This window comes from Embiotoca jacksoni, unplaced genomic scaffold (assembly GCF_022577435.1).
Source record: "Embiotoca jacksoni isolate LCO1_2020_lvr unplaced genomic scaffold, fEmbJac1.0.p SCAF_8, whole genome shotgun sequence".
Lineage (NCBI taxonomy): Eukaryota > Metazoa > Chordata > Actinopteri > Embiotocidae > Embiotoca > Embiotoca jacksoni.
In genome coordinates this window covers 12,172,368-12,197,127 of record NW_027185436.1, presented here as the reverse complement: position 1 = coordinate 12,197,127, position 24,760 = coordinate 12,172,368, and the positions used below count along the sequence as shown (strand labels likewise).

General features: G+C 42.8%; 1 protein-coding gene across 4 annotated transcripts in view; it reads right to left on the bottom strand.

Annotated features, from left to right (window-relative positions):
- The window catches only part of ebf2 (EBF transcription factor 2), a 29,306-nt gene extending 4,546 nt beyond the window's left edge, over positions 1-24,760 (bottom strand). For 2 of the 4 annotated variants that reach the window (XM_069138951.1, XM_069138953.1), the window contains exons 1-8: positions 24,213-24,760; positions 22,247-22,403; positions 20,449-20,512; positions 18,907-18,962; positions 18,719-18,792; positions 17,152-17,220; positions 1,962-2,043; positions 290-431 (exon numbers count right to left, since the gene is read on the bottom strand). In XM_069138951.1, the coding sequence (XP_068995052.1) occupies positions 290-431; positions 1,962-2,043; positions 17,152-17,220; positions 18,719-18,792; positions 18,907-18,962; positions 20,449-20,512; positions 22,247-22,403; positions 24,213-24,346 (778 nt within the window). In that variant the 5' untranslated portion in view covers positions 24,347-24,760. The remainder of the gene's footprint in view (positions 1-289; positions 432-1,961; positions 2,044-17,151; positions 17,221-18,718; positions 18,793-18,906; positions 18,963-20,448; positions 20,513-22,246; positions 22,404-24,212) is intronic. The other 2 variants (XM_069138952.1, XM_069138954.1) reach the window with 1 other exon arrangement.

Sequence of the window (24,760 nt, the reverse complement as noted above, 5' to 3'; positions counted from 1 at the left end):
TGTTCTTCATGCAATATTGATTAAATATAAGATATTACAGACAGTAAAAATATCTTATGTTATAATACTTTATGACAAGTGGACAAGTGTTTAATTAATGCACCAGTTCGCTGGTTGTGTTTGATATATCATGGTGATTATGAACGGACATTAGGCAACTCGAGTAGCTCCTGTTATAGTTTGTTCTTTGGAAAAGTATGTCCTCTGTTTCTGAGTGTGAGTGATGAAGTAGACATGTAATGGAAGAAAAGGGTAAATGAGGTGTGAAACTGTAGTTTTATTGTCTTACCATATTCCATTGTATTCTCGACAGACTCGCCTGGCTCCAGTCTGCGAGCTCTCCGACCGTGTTTTGAGTTGTTGTGGACAAACATGTTGTCAGACACGGCTAGGACATGGCCGTCTACACTCACAGTGCTGGACAAGACCACCTGAAAGAGAGGAAAAGGGCCAAGAGGAAGATACATGAGTGTAGGTGCACTACTTGGACAGCACGCTGTGAGTCACAATCTCCGGTTACAGCAGTAAAATCCCTGAGCAACAATTTGTTTCAGGGTACAGATGATAGTAATATTTCTCAATAGGTAATGTGACATCCCCGGAATATCCATAATATGTCTGCAGTCTGGGGATGACACTGCTCACACACCCCTCCACTCTTCCATCAGGTCTCCATATGGCCTCTCCTCTGCCTCTTGCCTAACTTTTTGATTCATACAGCATGCAGCAGGCTCATCGTTGTCTACTCTTGATCCTTCAATGACACCAAACATATGGACCAAATCTCCCATTTTAGCCGGCCGTTAAAGTTGCAGATGATATATAGTGGCCCTAATTTGATTTTCTGGCCGCAGCCTGTGTGTCCCTTCTAACATCTGCCTCACATGGATGACACACATATAATTAAGTAGAGGATACTCATGCACTTTTCTCTTTGGATATTTATGAGTGTTGATGTGAAACTATTTCTGAAAGGGATAATGAGTTTTTGTGTGTGTTTAAGAACATGTTTTGAGAGTTAAAGGGAATGGGTCAGTGAAAAAAAAATATTTTAATTAAATACAAAACCCTAAATATTTTATAATACATGTATTTTTAGACAATCAGACAGCAAAGATAACTCCCACTTTCTTTTAAATAAACACATGGCAGTAACTTTGCAGGTGAAGAAACATAAGGAAAAAAAAGAGAAAAAGCACATGTTCTATAGGTGGTGGAAAGGGAGGGGAACCTAAAGGAAAATAACTGTAAATTATCGATCAAGCTGCAGACTCCTGTCCAGCTCTGATCACCTTTTAACCCAGAGATGAGAGTGTTGGAGCGCCTGTGCGCTCATAACTTCTCAGCATGTGTCACATCACAGGAGTTAAAGAAAACATGGTGGAAGACAGGGGGAGCACGAAGAAGGGAAAGGGACAGAGTGTTTGCTGGGAGAAGGAAAATGCCAGACAGAGGCCGCTAGTGCTGAAAGACAGCAAAGGAAGTGAGGCGGGAGTGTCCCCTGTGACCACTTCCTGGGTCACGGAGCATGACCTCCTCCATCTGGAGCCAATCACTCAATTCTTGACAACTTCCTGAAACACCTCAACCTATTTCCTGCACCCCAGCACCCCCATGACCAAATCTCCCACATATCTAACTCCTTTCGTTTGTCTTTCCGTCTCTTTGACGCCTTATTGATTTTTAACTTTCACCTTTAGCTCCCCACTTGATCTCCATCAGAAAACTTTTGCAGAGCTTTTCCATTTGATAGTTTATGATATAAAAGCTTCAAGGAAGCAGACTGGATACAAAATTTGATATTTTTTAATGAAAGTGATGAAAAGGAAATTAGAGGATGTGAAGGAGATATGTTTTTTTTGTTTTTTTTTACTGTTTTTCCAGTCTCCGTTCTCTCTTTCTGCTCACACACAAGCACCCACTCACACACATGCTTTTCCCCCCTCCTTATCTATTTGTACCTGAAATCTTCTCATGTCCCTCGGGTTTCCTGCTGTCTTCAGACAATTCTGGTTACATTTCAGGAAAAACTTCAAGAAAAACCTGCAAAGGTAAATAAAAGGACACATGTTTGTACATTAGCAAATCACATGAAAGAATAATCTATGTAATTATTTGCTACCCTGCAACACACTAGCAGTCAAAAGGAGACATTAATTATTTTTCAGACAGGTCTTGTGTGTGTATCAGTGTGTGTGTGTGTGTGTGTGTGTGTATGTGTATGTGTGCACATCTGATTACAGTTCTGACATCAATCCCAGCTGTTTAGTTTAGTATTAAAGTCAATGTTATTACACTTTAAATCAAGTAATGAGATTTTGAAGCACAGTCCAGTGAAAGGAGCTACTGTGTTTCAAAGTAAACTGGAGACAGTGATGTATGCCAGGGGACTCAGGGGAACATGGTATCCCGCAATGCCGTATTTGAACCCCCACAAGGGAATGGAGAGGGAAACGAAGTAGAGACAACTACAGAGAGAGTGAAATGAGGAGGTGGAAAGAGGAAGGTAGTGATAGAGGCACAAGCATTGGTATGGACATGAATTTTGTTTTCAACTGTATGTATCTCATTACGTATGTGAGTTTGCTTTTGACTGTGATAGACTGTGGAGACACAGAAAAGGAGAGCGAGACAGAGAGGTGCTGATAGCCTCTGCTACACCAAAGAAAACCTGAGAGAAAGGTGGAATAAATAGGAGAAAGGGAGACTACGGAGAGAGACTCCAAATCCCAGGTGTACACAGTTCGGCAACACATCCCACTGCCATGGCAACGCAGCTCTGCCGCAATCCCAAAGTCCCCATGCTGAGAGGCAAAGACAGCGGATGGGAAAGAGAAGGCAGAAACAAGAACACATTCCATCACTGAAATACAGTGCAGAGGGAAAAGAGACTTGGCAAGGTGAGAGGCAGGAAAGTATGAAGAGGGCAGGTGCAGAGAAGATCCATTCAAATCTCACGGTGATGAGAAATTACCCAGAAGAAGATGTGTGTTACAACAAAAACAAGAATGAGCTTGGAATGATGCAGGGTTGTGTTTTAATTAGAAATGACAAATGTGTAGCCCTCAAACCAGATGTCCACTTCACTTCACAGCGAATACATCTCTGCCCTGTCAATGAAAAACAAATCCACTGTTTTGTTTAAACAAACAATAACAATGCACAGAAAAATGCTGCAGAAGGACGTAGTGTTTTTGGGCTACATGGGTCGCTCCGATCCCACCCACACTGTGCTCTCTGCAAATATAAGTCATCTTAATGGGGAGCAGTTGTTTGGAGAGGAACTTCATATTGGCCCCATAGCCCTGAATCCTCCCATCGAATGCTAATCTCTCCCTCATTCTGTCAGCTTTTACTCACTATTCTTCCATCACTCGCTCCAGCTTCCTCCCTTGTGAACAGAACCTGGCTTGCAACTACTTCTCAGTTCCAACACAGTGTCCAATATTTCTTGATTTGAGCTATTCCAGCGGAGGACAATCAATATTTTTGTTGGCAGAGGGTGATTATAATTTATCAGAGAAAGCTCGGACCTCCAACCTCAAGGCTGCGCTAGACCTCGGTATGGGGTGGAAACATGTAAAAGGGCACATCTGCTCGTCTCCCATGTCCTTCTCCCTTCCATTTCTTTCCTCGTTGATGTTGGACTTTATCATCCTTCCTTACTTCTGACTGAACATGTTGACAGAAGTTTAACAAGATTTAAAGTCAACATATTCCGCAAAGAAAGTTATAAAGTTTGTTTATTTCTTCTGAAAATGGACTTGAATCAAAAGTGTTCACTTTAGTTTTTCTGCCTCCCTTAAGGGTCATACAGTAAGTACTCTGTAAGTATTCTGGGCAATGATTCTTACATCATGGTTCATTTCAAAGGCTACAGCAGCCATATTTTTGGTTTAATAACCATGTCCATGGTCTGGCTGTGGTTCGGTAACGCTACTTTCCTTGCCACACAATCTAACCAGCAAGCCACTCATTTTAATGACTGACGTGACAAATTTCTGCTGGCGTGATGCCTCAGATAGAAAAATCACAATCCTAATTCAGAGGCTGTCTCCATCCATCTCAGGCTTTGTGCTCTTTCTGAGGGTTCTTGACCTTGTTTGTTGACTTCTTCTCATCATTCCTTGTTTGTATGACACCAGATGCCTCACGCACGGAAGCATGCACGTGCGCGCGCTGCGCACTACACACACACACACACACACACACACACACACACACACACACACAGAGAGAGAGAAACACACATTCACATGCATGCATGCACACTCTAATACACTGACACACCCACCTTTGCCCCCCTCCCAAAAACCCATTGAGTCAACTTTTCACCCCCCTCAGTTCGGACGCACACAGCTGCAAATGCTGAAATTAAAGCGAGACATTGACGCATATATTAGCATGCATTAGCCGCTTCCCCCTGCCCACTTAACATGCAAATCTCCCAGCCCCGTCGCCTCGCACCTTCTGCCACACATTCATTTGCTGAATTATAATTAGACTAATCTTGCATAATTAATAAGAAGTCGAGGACCCTCTGTTTTTTATCCCCTCCTCTATTGTGGTTGCAAAAGTTTAATATTGCTGTTGTTTGTTTTTGTTTTGGTAATGTAATACACCCACACACCTCCCCATCCACAGGGAAGAGATGAGGGGAACATGCAAAACTTGGAGGTGATCTTCATGTCATGGGGAAATTGCAGGGAAAGGCTGTTTTCAAAGAACCGTGTTAGCATGTTTATATTTAATATGTGTTTTATTATACATTTACAGATTATTCTATTTCATGACTAAATTGTAAAAAAGTGATTCTGTTTTATTAAAGCACTGTCAAGTGAGTAACTGCAAATAAAACTAATGGGAAGTATGAATCAACTTTTAAACTGTCTCAAAAAAAATTAATAACTTAGTTCATTTGCCAACAAATACATTCTTAAGGTTGGACAGAAGACTGAGCAAAAGTAATTTTCTATTATATTACAGGAAAAGAAAAGCTTCTGACAATCGATGAAGATTTCAAAGAAATACGACAGTAAAAACTTGATAAGAACAACTTCTCCATGATGACAAATTTAAAAAGTAATTGAATTTCACAATGTGCTGTCACCAGGAATGGAAACCAAGTTTTATCTTCTGCAACATCTTTCCTCCACAGACACACTTAAAACAGGAAACACAAACAAAACATAGACCCAAGTCTTAAAACTTGGGATCATTTTACACTGCGGCACCACAGGGAGTGTGTTTTTTTCTTTTCTGTCCTCACTTCTGCATCTCTGTCAAGGCCTCCAATTTCTTTTGTCTGCATCTGCGTCAGTTCCCAAGACTAAACACAGGCCTCGCAGCATGAGCTGGGTATCCCAGTCGTGACACCTTGCTAAACTAAAACAAATTCAATGGCCAACAGCAAGTCATGACACTAAAAACCATAAGGGAGATGCAGTTTTTATAAATGTTCCTTCTTAAGTGTGGACACTCACTTCACACCCATTTCTCGGCCTATATAGGCATCTGTTACACATAAGTGTTACATGCTCAGCTTTACATATGGCCTTAATCATGGAGTGAGCACCTAAGCAGCACGGGACTTAACAAAAAAATTGCATAGGCATTCATCAGCACTAATCACTGTTGACATAAACTGCATTTTCACATAGTCATAAAACACATCGCCCTGTGTGCTCATTGTAAAGAAAGGTTTACTGGTAGCAGCGGCTCTTGAAGCATGGGACACAAAAGGTTTAAATTCAGAGTTCAAGTTAGTTAGCAGCACAACTAGAAAAGTCTCTCCACTCCTCTACTTTTCTGGGATTTGCTTTGGTCTTCCAATTTCAGGTCAGTGCACCAAAGATGACAAATGTATGCTTTAATACGACAGTATGGGAAGGGAAATGTAAGGGAAAGAATGAAGAGGAGGAGATTGTTAACATTTTTGTTCAGCAAACAGGAATGCCCTGCTGCTCAGAAAGAGGCAAAAAAAGTGGTGATGGTTGAGGACTGAGAGAAAATAATAACTAATAAATAATCAACTGTATAAAGTCTGAAAGATGTAGGGTGTAGGAAAAACAAACAGACTGCACAACAGAGGAAGATAAAGAAGAGAAGAGGCAGAGATAGAGGAAGAGAGGGGGAATGTTGACGTCCTGTATGCAAGTCCATCACTCATCAGACATCCCCTCCATTACCTCCCCACCGCCACCCTGAAAAAACAAAACAGTGTCCTGACATCGTGGTGGAGGGGAGCTGAAGGGAGGGCAGGGTGGGAGGGAAGGAGGGAGGGAGGAAAATTAGGAAACCAGATGTGAAGCATTAAAACATACTGACATGCTGAGGGCCTTCCTCTGCCACACTCACACACCGAGAGCACTAACTCATACAGCAGGCCGAGCTACATGCACGTACGCATGCATATGTCACACACGGCCTGTACAAACCACACACACATGCATGAGTTCGCAGAAAAATACACAAAGACAAATAGTGACTTGCAGGCGACCATGTGTGCACAATCAATCATGCACAATTATAGACATTAGCAAAAAGGATGGCTCAAAAACATGTCTAAAAGTTACACATGTAAGTGCGAGATGATTTTTTAATAAAACATGCACGTAATGAGCCAAAACACACTGTAGCTCATGGCTATGGACGAAGATTTGGATAAATCAGTGTTGACCTAAAAATGTTTCACACCACAGCAAAAAATCTACAGATGGATCGTCATGCATCACTGTATGGATATGCATCCAATTAGTACATGTAGCCTGGCTGAGGAATGGCTGGAGGTGCTTTGTTTTCCTCCATGAAGAGAACTCTGTTTGGGGGATGGAGTAGGGTGCGTGTGTGTGTGTGTGTGTGTGTGTGTGTGTGTGTGTGTGTGTGTGTGTGTGTAGAGGGGTTGGGGGGGGGGGGGCTGGGGGGAGTAATAAATACCCCTGGACCAGGGTCCCCTGGCAGACTGGAAGCTAGACTGGTCACCAGGGTTAACACCCGGGGCACACGACCTCTGACACTGCTAATGGGGCACAGAAAACCCTCCACGAACTGATACCCCCGCTGTCGCATACCACCACAGGACCTTTCACACCAGTCCTCCCAGTTCACTTCCCTCCTCCTCCTAAAACATACAGGGATATCTGTGGCATCAGCTTCACTCGATCTTTCACCACCAGTCATCAGACAAACACACAGCACGTTCGGTCCTTTCTCTCATTTTGTAAATCTGTTTTTAAACACATATCCAGCCTTCGATAACAGTTTTAGACATGTCAGTTTTCTTTTTCCAAGGGACTTGAAGAGTTGAAATCTTTTTCTGTTAAATGATTGGTTACTGTGCCACCCAAATCTCACTTGACATCAGCAATTATCCTATGTGAGCTGGGAAAGTTTAAATATCGTGATTATGCTGACATGCACCTCAAACCAGCTGAAATTCAATAGGGTGGGAAGTATTCACATCTTTAATGCAAGTAAAATACCACAATGTGAATTTACTCTATACAGTTAAAAGTTTGAACTAAATGCCATTTCAGATTCACTGTCTTGTTTGCCAATTTTGTATCTTTATCCTAAAATAAACACATTAAACTCATATTATTTATTTAGGCTATTCATATTTCAAACTGGATGTTATTTAGCCATAACTGTGTGCTTGATTTAATAATGTAACACTGAGAACTTTTTTTTTCTTTATGAAATAAAAGCATATTAGAAAAACATGCAGTACACTTCAGCCAAAATAAAAGCACCATACTGAAAAAGAACATGCAGTCTTAAACATCACTGTCGGTGAGTAAACCATCACCAGGTATAGTTTCAAACAGACAGCGACCACATGGGGATGCATAGCTCCTTATAAATTTGGCTGTGTCCCTTTTGGCCTCTTCTCCGTTGCCTCCCAGGCTGGCTTCACCCCTGCAACCTCAGCCCAGAGCCGAACCTGCCTCCAAACTTGAGAACTGTGACAAAGCCAAACATTTTAACCACTAGTGCTGATTTATAGAGCTTGGTAGTGCTGTAAAACCTTAATGCTTGCCACCACAAAAGTGACTGTGGCACGGTGGAGCCGAGAAGAGGAAAGTGGAACGATTGGAAGGGTACACAAGAGGCACTCCAGCGTTTCAACGAGGTTTCTCCTGGGTGCAAATAGTGTTTTACTGCATAACCTCTCGCCAGCTGCTAAATGTGCATTTCAACAATTTAAAATGAATTAATGTTTCAGTCTCCCGAGCTAACCAAAAGCTTAGATTGCATGCAGAGCTTGCCCACATGGGACTGCGGTCAGGCTGCCAAATAGATGGATATGGATAGATATTCAGTCTAGAGAACATGAATTCACAACCAGGACGGGGAATAGAAGTCCCATCAGTGGCCTGACCTCTCCCAGCATGCTTGGTGTGTCCTGAGGGACGAAGATTCAAAATATACTCTCATAACTGTCAGATGGAGACACGGCGCACCCTCTACAGCTGAATAGATTTCAAACATACCGGACGGTCATCTGCAATACACCAAAACTAATTTTACCTTTTCAATACCCTTTCAATCAATCAGCCACTACACAGATCTAACAATAACGTGTATATATCAAAGCTCAACGCGAACCTTTTTCGGAGAAGAACAATGAATCTGGGATGGATGCCACTGAGAGGGAGAGGAGAGGAAAGAGAAGCAACAACAGAAGGAGAAGAGATGTCTTCTTAATTAGCCAGTAATGATAAGATCTGACAAACAACATCTGTTTCCAGAAAGAGAGGGAAGGGGGGGCAAAGAGGGAGAGGGAAGGAGAGGGAGAGAGAGAGGGATAGGAAGCAGGATGAGAAAGAGGGAGAAGCGGCTGAGAAACCTGTGAAGCCTAGACAACAGGGACCTGCTTGTAAGAAAGTAAAGGGGGAGCGGAGGGGATGTGTACGGGAGGGAACGCTGTGTAGCGTGACACCATAGAAGAATGGAGGATGAGAAGTATAACAGAAGTGTGAGAAAGACAGACAGGGGAGAAGAATCTGACAGGGTTGAGGGAGTCGAAGAGCCAGGACGAATATGACAGACAGGGGGAGGAAAACAGATCAAAATGAGAGAAAACGCGGAAGATAGACAGACGCAGAGAAGGTGAGCTGGCTAATGGTGCTGAAGGGGAGAGAGGAGGAACGTGTGAAGAGATGGGAATGGAATCACTCAGAGGTCCAGGGTGCTGTAATTTACTGTCCGTGGCTAATACACAGCAAATGTGTGGGAGTCGAGGACTGTGAGAAGAGAAGGGGAGCCGGGTGGTTGGGGGGCTGAAGGGAGGGCGCGCAAACTGTTGGGGCTCTCAGCATGCCTGCTGGGAGCCTGTCAGCAGTCACATCACCCCCTGCCCTCAGCCCTGACAGATTCATCAGGACCATCACACACACACACACACACACACACACACACACACACACACACACACACACACACACACACACACTGACATACATTCACGCACAAATCCAAAAGAATGCAGTGACATTGCAATTGTTAAATGACTATTACTGTTTTCATTTAACTTCTATTTTCAACCATGACGAGAAAACACAATATCTGTCACACAAATGATTCAGGCAGCAAAACACAAAGGAGCGAGCAGTGAGTTCTGCTTTTTCTTAACTTTATATACCGTATAGTGCACAAGTCTATACTGTACTCTACAACACATTATCCTGTTAGCATGGTGTAAAAAAAAAAAGTACTTGTAGAAGTTTTTTAAAATGTAGATCTGTTGTATTAAAACTGGATCTATACAACATCCTTGCCTGGCTGCTTTTTCTGCGACCCAAAGGAAGAATAATTGCCTCAAGTGTAAGCCAACAGGGATACTTAATCCAATTTTATTTAAGATATACTGCAGGTGTGTAAATATTAGTGTTTGAAAATGTTTATGGGGATTTTTTGAGAAATCTAACACCTGAGAAAAACATAGTCTGTGCAGATCCCAGATAAACAGACAAATAGAAAACAAGGTGGCTGGTGGGGCCGGCCCAGCAGCAGGGGGTATTGTTAAGTCATTAGTGAAATCTAAGACTTTAACTGAGGAGTTTGACCAAACCCAGTCACACACACACACACACACACACACACACATACACACACACACACACACTCATAGCTCCACCCCCAGCAGCAGCATCCAGCCAAAGAAAACAGCCCTTGTTCCTAAATACCACTGCTAACTGGCCTCTGACTCCACACCCACACACATACACACGCACATGAGATCCTGATTGCACTGATACAGGATCCTTTTACAAAATAAATGGCAAATGCAGGAATTTCACACAAAAAATAAACCCACAGACAACAACAACAACAAAAATCCAAAATCGCACACACATAACAACACACTTGTTCACTTGCCTACAATCTGAAGGACCTCTAAATCACACTAATCTGCCCCCTTTTGATCCTCCGAGTGCCCCTACTTAATCTCTTCACTGCTCAAGCAAAGGTGAACCTTATTAGTGGCCCGACAAATGGGAGGGTTTTTCCCCACCAACTCTGGGAGCACAAGGCTTTTCAAAGTGTCATTGAGGAGCAACTCAAAAGTTCTAATTCCCCCCATCCCCACTGCAACCCACCCACTCTACAAGTCCCCCTGCTGCTCCTCCACATTAGCCCATTGGTAATCCATTCCCATTTCCTGTCAAAACATTTCTCCTCTGCTCTCTGCTTCCTACTGCCCCCTCTGTAGGCTCTCTAAAAAAATAAACCAGGCCTACTCCTTGTGCCAGGGTTCAAGCCGCAACAGCCAACACTGGCTGAAGCAGAGCAAAGGTGACCAAACACAAACTCAGCACATAACCTACCACCACTCATTATACACTTCCTTGGCACACTGGAGTCCAGGGTCTTCCCAGTTCACATGAGACCCCATCGTAGGAAGCTTGAGCTATAACAAAGGTCCCTGAACTCATTTTCACCAGTCAAACTCTGAGTGAGGGTCTCACTGTTTGAAGCAATACCTGTCAGTGAATTTGATATTCTGGACATTGCATCGTCTCTCCCTGTCTGTCTTTGTGTCATTCTCCTGCTTGCATTGCCCCAAGGGAGGAGCCATCCCCTCGGTCCTGTGCCAGCTGCTCAGTGGTCCAGCCTGTGTGCCGCTCTGCTGTGTGAGGCGGTGTGCACTAGAGCCTCAGGGCCCTGTCGCCACGCTGCCTGGTCCCCTGCCTGAGGGGCTCGCTGACAGGGGGTCTGGAGGGACTGGACAGTACCAGCCCACCAGGGATAGACCTGAGAAAGAAGTGTGTCTGACTTTGTCTTGGTGCATGTATGTATATATATGTGACAGACAGGTAATATGGGCATACATATTAACTCTGCATCAATGTGATAAGGAAGATTGGGAGTGCAAACCAGCTACTCTACAAACTGATTAGTCTCTTTAGTGAAGTCCATCAGCAACTGTAAGGCAACGTTGCCAACCATTATTTATACCAGCTTTTCTCTGGACAGGATCACAAGCGGGCTGGAGCCTATCCCAGCTGAATGTGAAGGTGGGGTACACCCCAGTTACAACATCTGATAGGTTGGAAGACATTCATCAGAAACCTTAAACTCATTGAGCAGGGTATGCTGCACCCAAGTACCCAGAGCAACATATTTCATGCAATTGTAACATTTAACACCTGATGAATTTCACACCACCAAATTAACTGACTGTACACACATAAACAAGGTGATGTAATTCACCTTTGCCTCCTTCATTATGCACCTAACAACTCAACCAGCTTCAGCAGAGCTAACATGAGTTGAAGGTGGAGATGTCTCCGTTTGCAACAACTTCAACAACTTCATCTGCAGCTCTTTCTGCAACCAGATGCTCAAATGAAGAAAAGAACTGCCCTTTTTCACATTCTTATAAGTTGGATAGCAGAGGAGAAAACGATCCTCTTCTGCTGTGCAGCCAGTTACTTAAAGTCCTCACCGATGATTTCCGGATGAAATCTATCAAAACGTTGTGATATCTTTGACTTTAGAAGCAAGCTGACTGGACTTGTTTTATTTCTTGCCTAAAAGATCTGAGCATTCATAAGGAAAATGTGAAACTTGAGTTGTGATTTCTAAAATGTCTAATTCAGAAATCATTAAGCCACTGAACCTTTCAGCTGTTTACTAACCACCAGAAAACGTCATCTTAAAACAATGTGACAGAAAAGGTAATGGCAGCACAAACACAGCATGCCAATATCCACAGAGAGAGCTATAAATTTCACTTGACAGCTACAGTAAAGAAGAATATTATACTGGGGCTATGAGAAACAGTCTCCTAAAATGACATTGTTGTCTCACACATAAAACTCTCAAGTGCATATATGATGACCTAACGGGGCGACTTGGCGGCAGAACTTGAGTATGCATCTGGGACAGGGGAGGAATTCGACCCCTGACACTGTCCAAAAAAATGTTGCTGCATTTATTCTTTGGCTGATAGTTTAATGTTCTTTTCCCAAAGAGTCTTGAAGTTTCTATTTTCTTTTTTGGTTAAAGCTGAAGAATGAGGAGTCCAGTGTTCCCCACCGTTAGCAGGACAAGAAGAAACTCTGGGGACCGCTGTGAGAACAGGTAGACAGCAACACCCTGTAGGAAGCGCACAGGGAAGTGTCCGGCAACATCATAAATTATTTTTTTAATTACTTTGTGACAGGCTGGCACAAGCAGGTGGAAGTACTAACAACAAAACAGATGGTCAGACTGCATGTCTGATAGACCACAGTGGCAGAGACCAGAAAAATGATATCTGAATAGTTTATTGTCAAACTGTCCAGACAGTGATAATCCATAAAGGACTATAAAAAAAGATATATAGTTTAACTGCACTGCAGAACTGGGGCACAGTGTGCATGTGTGTTTGTACACGGCTATACAGTAAGATGTATTTTCACAAGGAAAAAAGGTTTGAGCATATCAGCACAAGGAATTAACAGCTAATAACTGCAATCATATACACTGAATTGGAGAATTTGGTAATTGAGCCGAAACTAAAGCAATCTTCTGCACATCGATTAACCAGTTAAAAAAAACTCACCAGTTGAAAAAAAAACCTGTGGTACATGCACATAACTAGAACCAAGACTACTAACAGATCAATACAACCCACAACCTGAGATTAAGAGTAATGGATTCTTCTCTGAGCCGAGCATCTGAAGTCAAGTCATCTCTCAGGACAACTAATCATTGTTTAAATTGTAAAATAATAAACTTAGAAAGCAGGATTATCCCATTAAAATATAAAGAAATCACAAAAAAAATGGCACTTTGTTGTTCCAGATGGAAGTGGGTTTTTCAAAAGTGGTGTGTACAAGTATGTAAGACTCTTTGTGAGCTCATTTTGAGTCTGGGGGAGGGAAGGGCCATATTGACAACATTGGAAAATTTTTATTGATTATTCTTCGTTCTTCTGAGCACCGGCTTGTTAAAAAAAAAAGCCCCCTCTTGGAAACACGATCAATTAGTGAGATAGTGCTTGCCATTGATCACCACACTGCCCCTCACAAGGCTCTTGCCTTACGATGAATCACTCCACACACTCCTTATGACCAACTATTGATCTCAGCTTCTTAGCCAAATATAAAAGCACGCACTCACACTGAGAGCTGACCCCTCCCATCCAAACACAGTCTAATACTAATACTGACATCTGCTTGTCTCCATTGTAAACCCAATGGTTCACTCATAAATACTGAGGCCAGCTTTGGCCCAGAACCAATATAGTTTCTCAGAGGTCAGAGGTCAGTATGGCAATAATGCCACAATTAACAGATCTACCAGGGTTAATATTGAGAACTTCTCAAGGTAGATGAGTTTTTCTCACAGTGGAGGTAAGGGAGACTGCGGAAAATACCCGTATTATAGATAGGGCTGGTTTATATTTTTCATTTGATTGATTTGTTGATTATTGATACGGTTTAGGAATTCGACACCCAAAGGTGTGAAGCTGTAGAGCAGTGATATTTCATTTTAAAAGCAGCTGGAAGCAGCCAGTGGTTACTGGTTTTGGTTTGTGTTTTTTGTTTTTTTTGTTTTTTTTTGATAAATGACTTAAAATCCAAACCAAAACTGTCAAAATCTTTTTTTTAAACAATCCACAAAGGTTTCAGTACAGATTATATGGATAAATGGAATATTTCTTTAAACATACTTATCAAAAAAGAAGAACAGTTTGAAGAGTTACATTTATGGTGATGAGCTCAGAGGCATCGATCTATCTATCTACTGATAAATCATCTCACCAATCAGTGAACAGCTCAGTCCATCAGTCAAAGATAAGTGACATTCTGAAAACAGAGAAGTCACATCAGGCCTGTGACTACAACAGTTCACCGATGTTAAGATTAGACAGATGTAAAACTATTAGACACAGCAGGCAGTGAGGCATTAGATAATTCTCAATGACTTGAGTCATCTCTTTGTCAACGGCTGCCCTTGCCCTCTTCATCCCTCAGTCCCCCCACCCCCTGTCCCTTCACCCCTCCCAATGGATCAGCTGTGATCTCCTCTCTCTCCTTTCACTCAAATCAGGATTAGGGAGAAGAGGAGGTGGAGGGGGTGCAGCAGCAGCAGAAGAAGGGTTGGGGGGGGGGGGGGAGGGAAAACTGAAACAATATGGAAAGGAGATTAGAAAAGAGGGGGTTTGGGCCGTTTGGGGAATTGCAAACTCCCTTGTGCTTGGGTAGGTGTCCTAATGACACCGTCTAATTATGGCAAAATTAGACAGGCTAAAGGGAGGGGGGTGAAGGAGACGGTAACGCAAAGGAAGAAGAAGAGGAGCAGGGGAATTAAGCAATAGGGAGTGAAAATAGTAAGTGCACGCACAGTAGGAGTGTGTGAGAGCAAATGGAAAGAGCAAGAGGGGTATGCAGGAGTACAGATGGGAGGAAGGGAGCGCAGCCCTGAGTGAGAATAAAGAAAAAGGGTAGAAAGCAGTGACTAGGCGATAGGAGCGAGTGGGCCCCAGCACGCTGCATGTTAATTGGAGAACAGGTGTTGGGGCTGGGAGCAGGAGGCTGATTACTGGAGCCACAGAAACAGACCGTCTCCTCCACACACACAACTGCACACACACACACACACACACACACACACACACACACACACACACACACACACACACACTCACACACACACACACACACACACACACACACACACACACCCATACACATGAATAATTTAAGACCCAAGCAGTGACTAGGGAAAAAGGTCAGTGTAGGGGTCACAGAGGCACGTAGACAATCGCACAGCCATATACATACATAAATAAGAGTGCGAGGATATACACACACACATGAAAATATACATCCGTCTGTGTGCACACAAACAATGCATACATGCCTGGGAACATGCACACCCATCTTGCCCTGCCAATTTCTTTACTTTCTGAAAGTGAAAAGTGCCCATGAAGTGGGATAAAAGGGCATGGGGCCATGCAAAAATTCCATTGGCTTATCAGAAATTAACTGGCTGCTAATAGGCTGCTCCCTGAGGAGAGGATTTCGCAGGCCAGTCAAGTGGGAGAAGCCCCCATCAGGACGGGATATGCCCAGTGTGATTAGAGAGTACAGTAGGTCAATGATTCCATTTAAATCATTCCTCAAAGCTGCACACCAGCCTTCACCCACTTACACCAGCAGTCACAAAGAAACATAGATTATTCCCTCCTCACCAGCACACCACCAAGCCACTTGCAAACAAATTTTGAAGAGCCATGTTAGGAGGAAGTTTAAAAAGGGTGCGGAGGGGGTTATTGTGAGAGTAATGCACTACAGTAAATGGGAAAAGCAGCTGCTCCAAGGTATTCTGGGAAAATTCATAAGACAACAGCCCAATTTTTCCGTTATATGAAAACTATCTTCAGCTGAGATCCTTTGAGACACACTGTCAACAGCCAGCCAGCTTGAACTGAGGAGGGGAAAGAAAAGGGTCCTTGACGTCTATGAAGTGAGTGTTTTCTAGACAGACAATTGTAGAGAAGGAGAGAGTGAAGAAGAAGGGGAAAGAGGGGAGTGAGGGAGGAACAGGTGATGAAGGTTGCATTTATGACATCACAGAGAAAGTATTTCACATACGGTCCGCTTATGAACATTCATCATACTGGTTAATGCCAGGCAGACAGTGCGAGACCTCCAGAATCCTTAAGACGTGAAGGCTCTCACACACGCTGATTACAGCGGCGGTCATCTGCCTTTAAGTCTGATAACTGGCTGTCATGGTGAACATTTATTACACATGTGAGCCTGCCTGGTGGTATGAAAGGCCCACATGCTTCTGATAAAGGTAAATCTCTGCTTTGGTCAAGTTTCAAGTGCAATGTTGAGATGAGTGACCAAATTGGAACAGATCCCAGCAGGCTGAAAATAGATCAACAGATAAACAGAAAGCTGAAGAGAGAGAAACACATGGGAGACAGACACGAACGCCCTTACAGCCTGCTTGCATCGATGCAGTAATGGTAAATAGTCTGCACTTGTATTTGTTCATCACCTTACGGTCTCAAAGCGCTTTTACACTGTTTCCCATTCACCCATTCACACACTAATCAGGCTGCGCTGCCATGCAAGGTATAAATTCACACACATCCACACACCAATGGTACGCCATTGGGAGCAATTTGGGGTTCAGTGTTTTGCTCAAAGACACTTAGGCATGTGGGCAGGAGGAGCCGCTGACCTTCCGATTAGTGGGCAATCCGCTCGACCATCTGAGCCACAGCCGCCCAGTGTACACTGACATTCAGGAAGACTGACTGCAATGAGCACTTCTCACTGCAGTTTAAATACTAATATTGCTATTTGAGGCATACATGCACAATTAAATATGATATGTGAAGTGAACACACAAATATTAACACGACAGCAGAATTATATTGAGCCCATACATCAATGACATTGCAGTAGGAGCTTCTATTCAACTATCTGCTTTTCTCTCTAGGGTGACTATTTTTAGAGGCTGTAAATGCAGCGACTGATTGGTTAAAACCCAGCACAAGAACAGTCACATGAAACCCTGATCTCACCGTGTCACTGTGAGAGGATGTGTCAGTGCATTACACAAAGACAGGTCAGTCTGAACATTAAGTATGAAGGGGTGAATGTTTGAGGTGATGGACACTGTGTGTGATCTCATTACCTGTCAATGATGACTGGATCAGAGGGCGTCTCGTTGCGATTGCCACAACTTTTCTTCTCACAACAGCGACTTGAGTGAGCGGTTAAAGAAACAGAAAAGAGGAAAAAGTCAGTGTTGGGGAAAAAAAAACAAATTAAGCAGGGAGGAGTCATCATTTGTCTGGCCCATCCACATCCACGGGCCCAGACTACTCTGCCCTGCAGTCGGCCAAGATCCAGGAACACACAAAGGAGGCATGAGAGGGGAGGGGAAGAATAGACAAAAGAATAAAAGAGGAAGAAAAGGTACAACAACACACCCTACAAACAGTGAGAGACCATTCAAAAGTGAAAAGCCAGCCAGGCAATCTGTCACATTGATTTTGAAATCAAACTCAACCCCCACACAGCCTCATTGCGTGCACACACACACACACACACACACACACACACACACACACACACACACACACACACACACACACACACACACGCACCGTCCCACAACATCCTACTATTCGTCAGCAGTCCTGTCCGAGCAGCCTGCTGGCCGCCCCACCCGCCCCCCCAAAGTCCCCTTCACTGCATAACAAAAGTGCCCCCACCCCTAACCATCTGCCACCCCTACACCTCGCCTCACCCCTCTCGTGTCCCAGCTTGGCCCTGCCCTGCCCCCCTCCGCCCCCCTGTCAGACGGCCTCACTCCCCAGCTGTGACGCTTGCCCTCTGCCTCTTCGGCTCTGTTATTAGCCAGCTGTGAGTCACATTCGGGCATCTGCTGGCTACACAATGGCAAAGCCCACTCTGTCTTAGCCCTTCTCCCCATGCCCCAGCCCCCTATCCTTCCCCCTGCTGCCCTCAAAATCCTAGGTCACTGCCCTGCTTCCAGACCACTCTCTTCATGTTCTTCTCCATCCATAACCTTCATTTTACCTATTTTCTTTTAATCACCAAATAAGAACCAAAACCCTTTGGTCTCTAAGTCATGACCAGACTTCTTAAACTTGCTCTGCTTTTAAAAAAAAAAAAACTCTCTGACACTGGCTGCACCAACTACACTTCTCATCCCATGTTGACAAAGCTCATACATGCTCTCTTGGCTAAACATTAGTGCTGGAATTATATTTCCTCGAGGAAAAGGCAGATTATTCCGCTAAAGTGTCTGGTGCTGTCAGCTGAGGTCTGACTGCGAAACCCCAGGCCAGAGAAAGAGGAGCTCCAAGAGGAAACTGGAGCTGGCCTGGAGACATGCTGCGTTACAGCAGAAAGCAGCAGGGGGTTACCACTGTAACAAGGATGATGACAGACAGCCTAGACTACAAGTTCAATAACAGACTAATTCTCAAAAAAAGTAGTGCCCTAAGCGTTGTCCCTAAACCACATTTCAAGCTGACTGAGACAAAACAGAGTGAAAGAGAGTAATGGATATTTGGATTTTGTCCCTGTGGGTGAAGGCTTAACTGTGTGTGTGTGTGTGTGTGTGTGTGTGTGTGTGTGTGTGTGTGTGTGTGTGTGTGTGTGTGTGTGTGTGTGTGTGTGTGTGTGTGTGTGTGTGTGTGTGTGTGTGAGAGAGAGAGAGACACACTCACCTGCACATAACCTCATGTGTGAGCAGAACTCTGCACATTTCTGGATTCTTGTTTTGTCCTTCATATGATATGGGCTGAGAGGAGGAAATAAGGAACGATGGGACAGATTCAGTTTCATGCTGAATAAATAAACTCCTGTTTACACAGTTGAAAGTGGAATCCCTTTCACCAAGACAGAGTTAACCCACCTGTTTAGTGACAGAGTCAATAAGTCGTGCGTAAAGATCTTGCTCGGTACGAACTCCTGCAAAGAGAAAAGAAACTGGATGTTAACAATAACTTTAAATTTGTATTTTAAGCATGAGAGATATTGTTGAGGGGGAACATTTTTCCAATCAAACTGGATGTGTACCTTCAGGTCTTTAGTTAAATGTAAATGGGATAGAAGAGAGCTCAAGCTAGAAATAGACATTTTTATTGCAAATAACCTCCATATCAACAATCAATACTAAATTAACACTTATTTAGTCAACATTAATTGCAAAATGTCATATTGAGTACTTAAACTCTCTAAGCTTCTCTAATCAGTCAATACAAAAAAGCACGTACTGTCGATTCTCAAAATAAAATGGAAAGATTTATTATATAAATATTTGTTTCTCAAATCTCTGGATAAGCTCTGAGAGAAAGCATTGAACTCTGTGCAGCCCACATGGAGGAACAAAATTGGCATGCAGTTCATATTTTCTTCATGATGGTTTCTGAGGGGATTGAGAGTTATTTGATGTTTGATGATTACTAGTCATGTTCTGCTTTGAGGCCACCATTTACAACAAGATTCTCACAACTTGTCAAGCTGTTCTTTTTGTGGTTGGTTCTGCTTTGACTTGTGATTTAGTCCCGAGTTTAGTTGCCTGACAGGAGGTTTTGTTGCACACTAAAATGTGGGTTACCTGAAAAGCAAAGGCCTTTTTATTTTCTTTTTTTTTTCTCACACTTCTTTGTAATCAGGTGTGTCTCTGGGTGAGATTTCCAGAAACACCTGAGCCTTTGGATGCTTTAAATCCTCTGTAAATCACACTAGAGAAGGAAACAACATGTAATGAATTGCTTCTCGAGAGGAGAGCACATTACCCATGGATTTTTTTTTTTACAGAGACTTTGGAGAGTATTGCTTTTAAAATGTGTTCCTCTCATCAAAGTCTCGATTGAGATGCCTTTGATATTGCTTGGGGGAAGGGAATGAGAGGAGGGGATGTAGAGGAAGTGCTTTTGGTGTGCTTGTATGTGCTTGCGTGCGTGTATGTGTGTATGAGGGGGTTGCTCTGGAACATGTCTTTTATCTTCTCTCCCATGGGTGCCAGTGCGATGGCAGAGTAGGGGCAGCAGTGGCTCATGGGAACCAAATTTCTCTGTGTATCCCCTGATCTGATGTGGAAGCACGATGGGGGGTTGGAGGAGTTGGGAGGAGGAAGAAGAGGGGATGGGATCTGGTGGCAACATGTACCTCATTTCCCAATACATGGGCCCAGAAATGGCTGCTTGGAGAACTGAATTGTGCAAACCCAGTGATTAGACAATGAGCTGCAGGTAATTTATGAGGCGAGGTGAGGCAGCGGAGGACCTGGAGGAAGATTACTTAAGTGGCAATATGTGTGCGATGTTAGCACGTTGGTGTCACTTTAACTTTTTCGACTCTTGTTCTATGCACAGCTTAGCATTGTGGCCAAATGATCAAATTAAACTTCTAAGAGGGCAAAGAATCAACACACAGTCTGAGAACTACTCACCGTTGCTGTAGAGGAGCTGCAGCTTGTAGTGAGTGCCGTTGTTGGTCTTTTCTCCTGTCTGCTCCTTGGAAAGCGAGAACAGACCCACAGAGAAATGCAGGGCATGAAGTTAAGCACACTGGGCAACAGAGAAGTGAAGCTGGGCATCCGCTGAGTGTTAAGCACAGTGAGCCCCTCCTAATCCTGCAGCTCACCCTTCCCATGGAGCAGCATCGAGATCAGAGAGTTGGAGGCTCAGGGCTCAGATGGGACCCTGCGTTGTGCTCATAAGCTGAGCACTTAACCTTGAGTCGGATATTCTTTGTAGAGGTTGAACTATCATCTCTGATACAAACTCCTAAAACCCTGAGATCAAATTCAGTGGTCCTCTCTGCAACAAGGTAGTAGGCATGTTATATGTGCATGTGTGTCTGTGTGTGTGTTTAAAAAGTGTGTTCCAGCAAGTGGAAAGTACTGTGTGTGAGACTGAGCAGCAGTCGACCTTGACAGAAAAACTTCCTTTCCGCTATCCCTTCTTCCCCTAGGCCCTCCACTAGCCTCTCGCATCTTCCTTCTTTCCCCCTCTCTGTCTCTTGTTCCCCCTCTTTCTTTCTCCTCCTCTACCTCTACTGGTCTTTCTAAGTGGTCTCAAAGGAATGCTCTCTGGTCCAATAACCCAGGAGGCTGGCATCACAGAGATGAGCGCAAGAGAGGAGGAGAGAGAACAGGGAGGCTGGGAGAGTAGGAAACTGGGAGAAGGAGACCATTGTAAGGAGGGAAGAAGAAGTGGTGAAAATTAAGATGCAGGAAGATAAGTTGGAAAGTAACAGGCTCAAAACTAAATATGAGAAGAGACACATCAGGAGATAGATGGATACCTGGCTTCATAAGTTTTGCAAATATACACAGAGGAACGTTTATTTCACCATGCCATCGCTCTACCTCTGCATAATTACAAAGCAAAAACAGATGCCAGGGTAACCATGCAGAAAATGAACTTCTCCACTGCCATCATATTAGTCTACACTGGCCTGTGTGGCACAAAGGGGAGCACACTGACAGCTTTCAGCCCCGGCATTAGCACCGCCACCTCCCTCACTCCCTATACCCCCAAAAACTATGTTTGAACTGTAGCTGACAGGACGGTTTCCCCTTGTCTTTCTCACGGGACAGAGCAGACGCCCATTTAGGAGGTTCTCGCTCCCCTCACCACAAGGCAAAAACGTCCATCAACACTGGGCATAAGGCTCACTCCAGACATGTCTCCCCTCTAGTCTCTTTCTAACTGTCTCCACACCGCAGCCTTCCCTCTTTTACTCCTGTCCAACCTGAGGAATCCAGCTCCCCCCACAGCAGTATTCAGAGTATGGGAGAGGGGAATGAAGAAAATGAGACTTTGATGATTAGTTCACTGTATAACTTAACAGGAGCGAGCATAATTTGCATTTTAAAAAGTAGTGATGTCCTCCTAATGAGGCAAGCTGCTAATTAGTCATTAGATATTCTTTTTCAATCCCACATCATCAGCTCATTGAGGGTAAAGCTTGTGTAAACATGTAGCCGTCAGCTGTTCGATATGCTTGGCTTTACTGGGAATGGGGTAGATTAAATTGAGCACCTGGTTACAGATGAAATATTGCATATTACTGATAAATTCTATTAATGTTGATAAAAGAAATTTGCAAACAATGTCTTGGATTTTGGGTTTCAAGTGGTGACATTTTCCCTGAAAGAACAGTAAAGATGAAATCTTTATGGTATATTGATGATATCATTAATAGTCATCATGACAGATAAACATTCAGAGACCGTAACACACCTTTTCATGCTCAACAAAGTCCACAAACGCAGTCCTCTCCACCTCCACAGGTTGGCCATGTCTGTCATAGAGTGCCAGGACAAAGTGGAAGAAGTTGGACTTGCGGAGATTTGAGGGCGGCTGCTTCTCAAAATGAGCTCTTGACAGAGCAACTCCACTGAGGACACAACAGGAAGAGACAGTCAGCTCACACTCATAATATAAAAGATATTCACGTCGTGTTTAATAAGCTGATTTATACTAATAAATATAAATATATATATTTTTTAAATTCAATTACCATCTAACAGGTTTATAATCCTTTAGGTTGGAAAGATTTCTCAAGGAACAAAAAGGAAAACCTGACACTTTTCTCTACTTTAAGTAAATCATGAAACCTAGACTAAATATGTATCCTTGATTTAAAGGCAGTTATCTACTAAATAGAAACGTTATTAAAAGCAAATTAATTTCTTATCAGTTACAAAGTTTTTTATTCCTTGTTGCCTTCAGTTTATCCACAAAAATTAACAATAATTCAAAAAAGAGCTGAGATAATTTACCTTTCACTTTACCTTTGAGAAAGAATTTTGTTTGTACTGAACATTTACAGTCCAAATAAAAGAAAAGTGTGAAAAGCAAAACTTGTTGAAATTATGAAAACTGAAAAATTAACAATAGAATCAGGACTTTTGACTGGGACTGACTTTAAGCATCTTATTTAAAATGTGATTGTTTAATTGAAATAAATTATTAAAGAGTCAGGTATATGGGACTTTTATTCAAATTCAAATGCAAATTTATGAAAAACATCTGGAGGTCTGCACAACAGAAAGCTTACACATTTTTGCTGTAAATTCAATTTCGTGTTTAAAATGACACATTTTATATCTTAGACAACTCAAACTGAGATGTATTGGTAATATTGTCTTAACAGCTGGAAACGTTTCTTTTATGAACAAAAAAGTCTGAGGGAAAATTTGCCGATGATAATTCTTTTATCACAATTGAGGTGATTTAAATTACATTTTAACGGTCTAATTTTAATCAAATAGCCTACGTATGATATTAAATAACTAATAAATGCTATTGGTAACTAATTGTCATATGTTTCCGAGATTACGTCTATTAATATACTCTTGAACTTGTTGCCTGCTTTTTCTTGAAAACGATGCTGCGATTTTGTGACTGTTGTTTAAACTTTGGACTCAGTCAGTTTAAAACATGAGGACCTGTGTGTTGAAAAATAAATGACAAATTAATTTAAAAACATATGAAGAGGTTGACCGAACATTTCTGAGAACGAAGAAAACAGTCTGGGACATGTAGAATAATGATTCAACAGATAAATTAATATTTCTGCGGATTAAAAAAAAAGATTTCAGAAGTGTAACGTGTGTAGTAAGTAACCAGAGAGGATAAAAGTGTTTTTCAGCTTCCAGATAAAAAAAACATCACGGCAGCTAAAATAATTTGGTTGGGAAATATAGATTTAACTTCAGTCAAATACAACTTTTGAGAAAATATCAGCTTGTGTAAACTAAAAATGTCAGTCAACCTCCTGCTGAAGTTTAAATTCTCTGATTAAATGCTCATTGTGTGTCACGTTATCTAAAATTATAATCAAATTTTGCGTTTTGGCAACATAGATTAGGCAACCGACCCTTTTGTGTAGATAACTACCCTTTTATTACTTTTAACACAATAATATATGGTGAGCCTTCATCATATTTAAAGAAGTTTTTACGAGTTTGGGGGCGGTGGGTTTTATGGGGGACTCGTGTCATATTTTGCAACAAGTAGTTTGCAGCTCTTTTCTGAAAGGACGCCTGACCTAACATTAAATATTCACACGGTAATCATCTATATTAAGATCATGTCACTGATCGGGAAAATAAATTCTGTCAAGGTGGTAAAATCCTGAGCGCACCTGATGAACAGATGAGGAGAAAGTAAAGTCAGCAGATCAGCTGGGTTTGTTCTGTACCTTTGCGCAGCGACGTTCGCATCCACAACCCCGACATTACGCACCCACGACCGGACTGGATCCATCTCCTCTCCAAGACTTCTCTCTTTTAATCCGCTCACTTCTCGTATCAGATGCTCCTGGATCCCGAACATTTAAGCCCTGTCCTGATCGTTTGGTGCACTTTTTTTCAACTTGAGACAAAACTGAGTTGGACAGTTGAAGCACTTTTGCAACCAACAGAAGATCCACTTCAAGGCGCTGCACTCCTCCAGAGTGACGCAAAAACTAGGCTTTAGCAGAGCTTTGAAAAATAAATGACCGAAGCTGTGTGATGTTTCAGAGAACGTCTTAATAAAAATCCACACAGACTTTCTTTTAGGGTTCAAACCATGATAGTAATATTCCTCCACTGTTTGCAAGCATTGTCCAGGCGCATATCTCCAGCGTCAGTTCGAGCGCAGCTGATCACCTGCTCGGTGCGTTCAGCTCCACCGACAGTTGAGAGCAAGTCTGCCTGAGAGGATTCTTTAGAATAAGTGTATGCAGAAGGTCTTCCTTTGTCACAA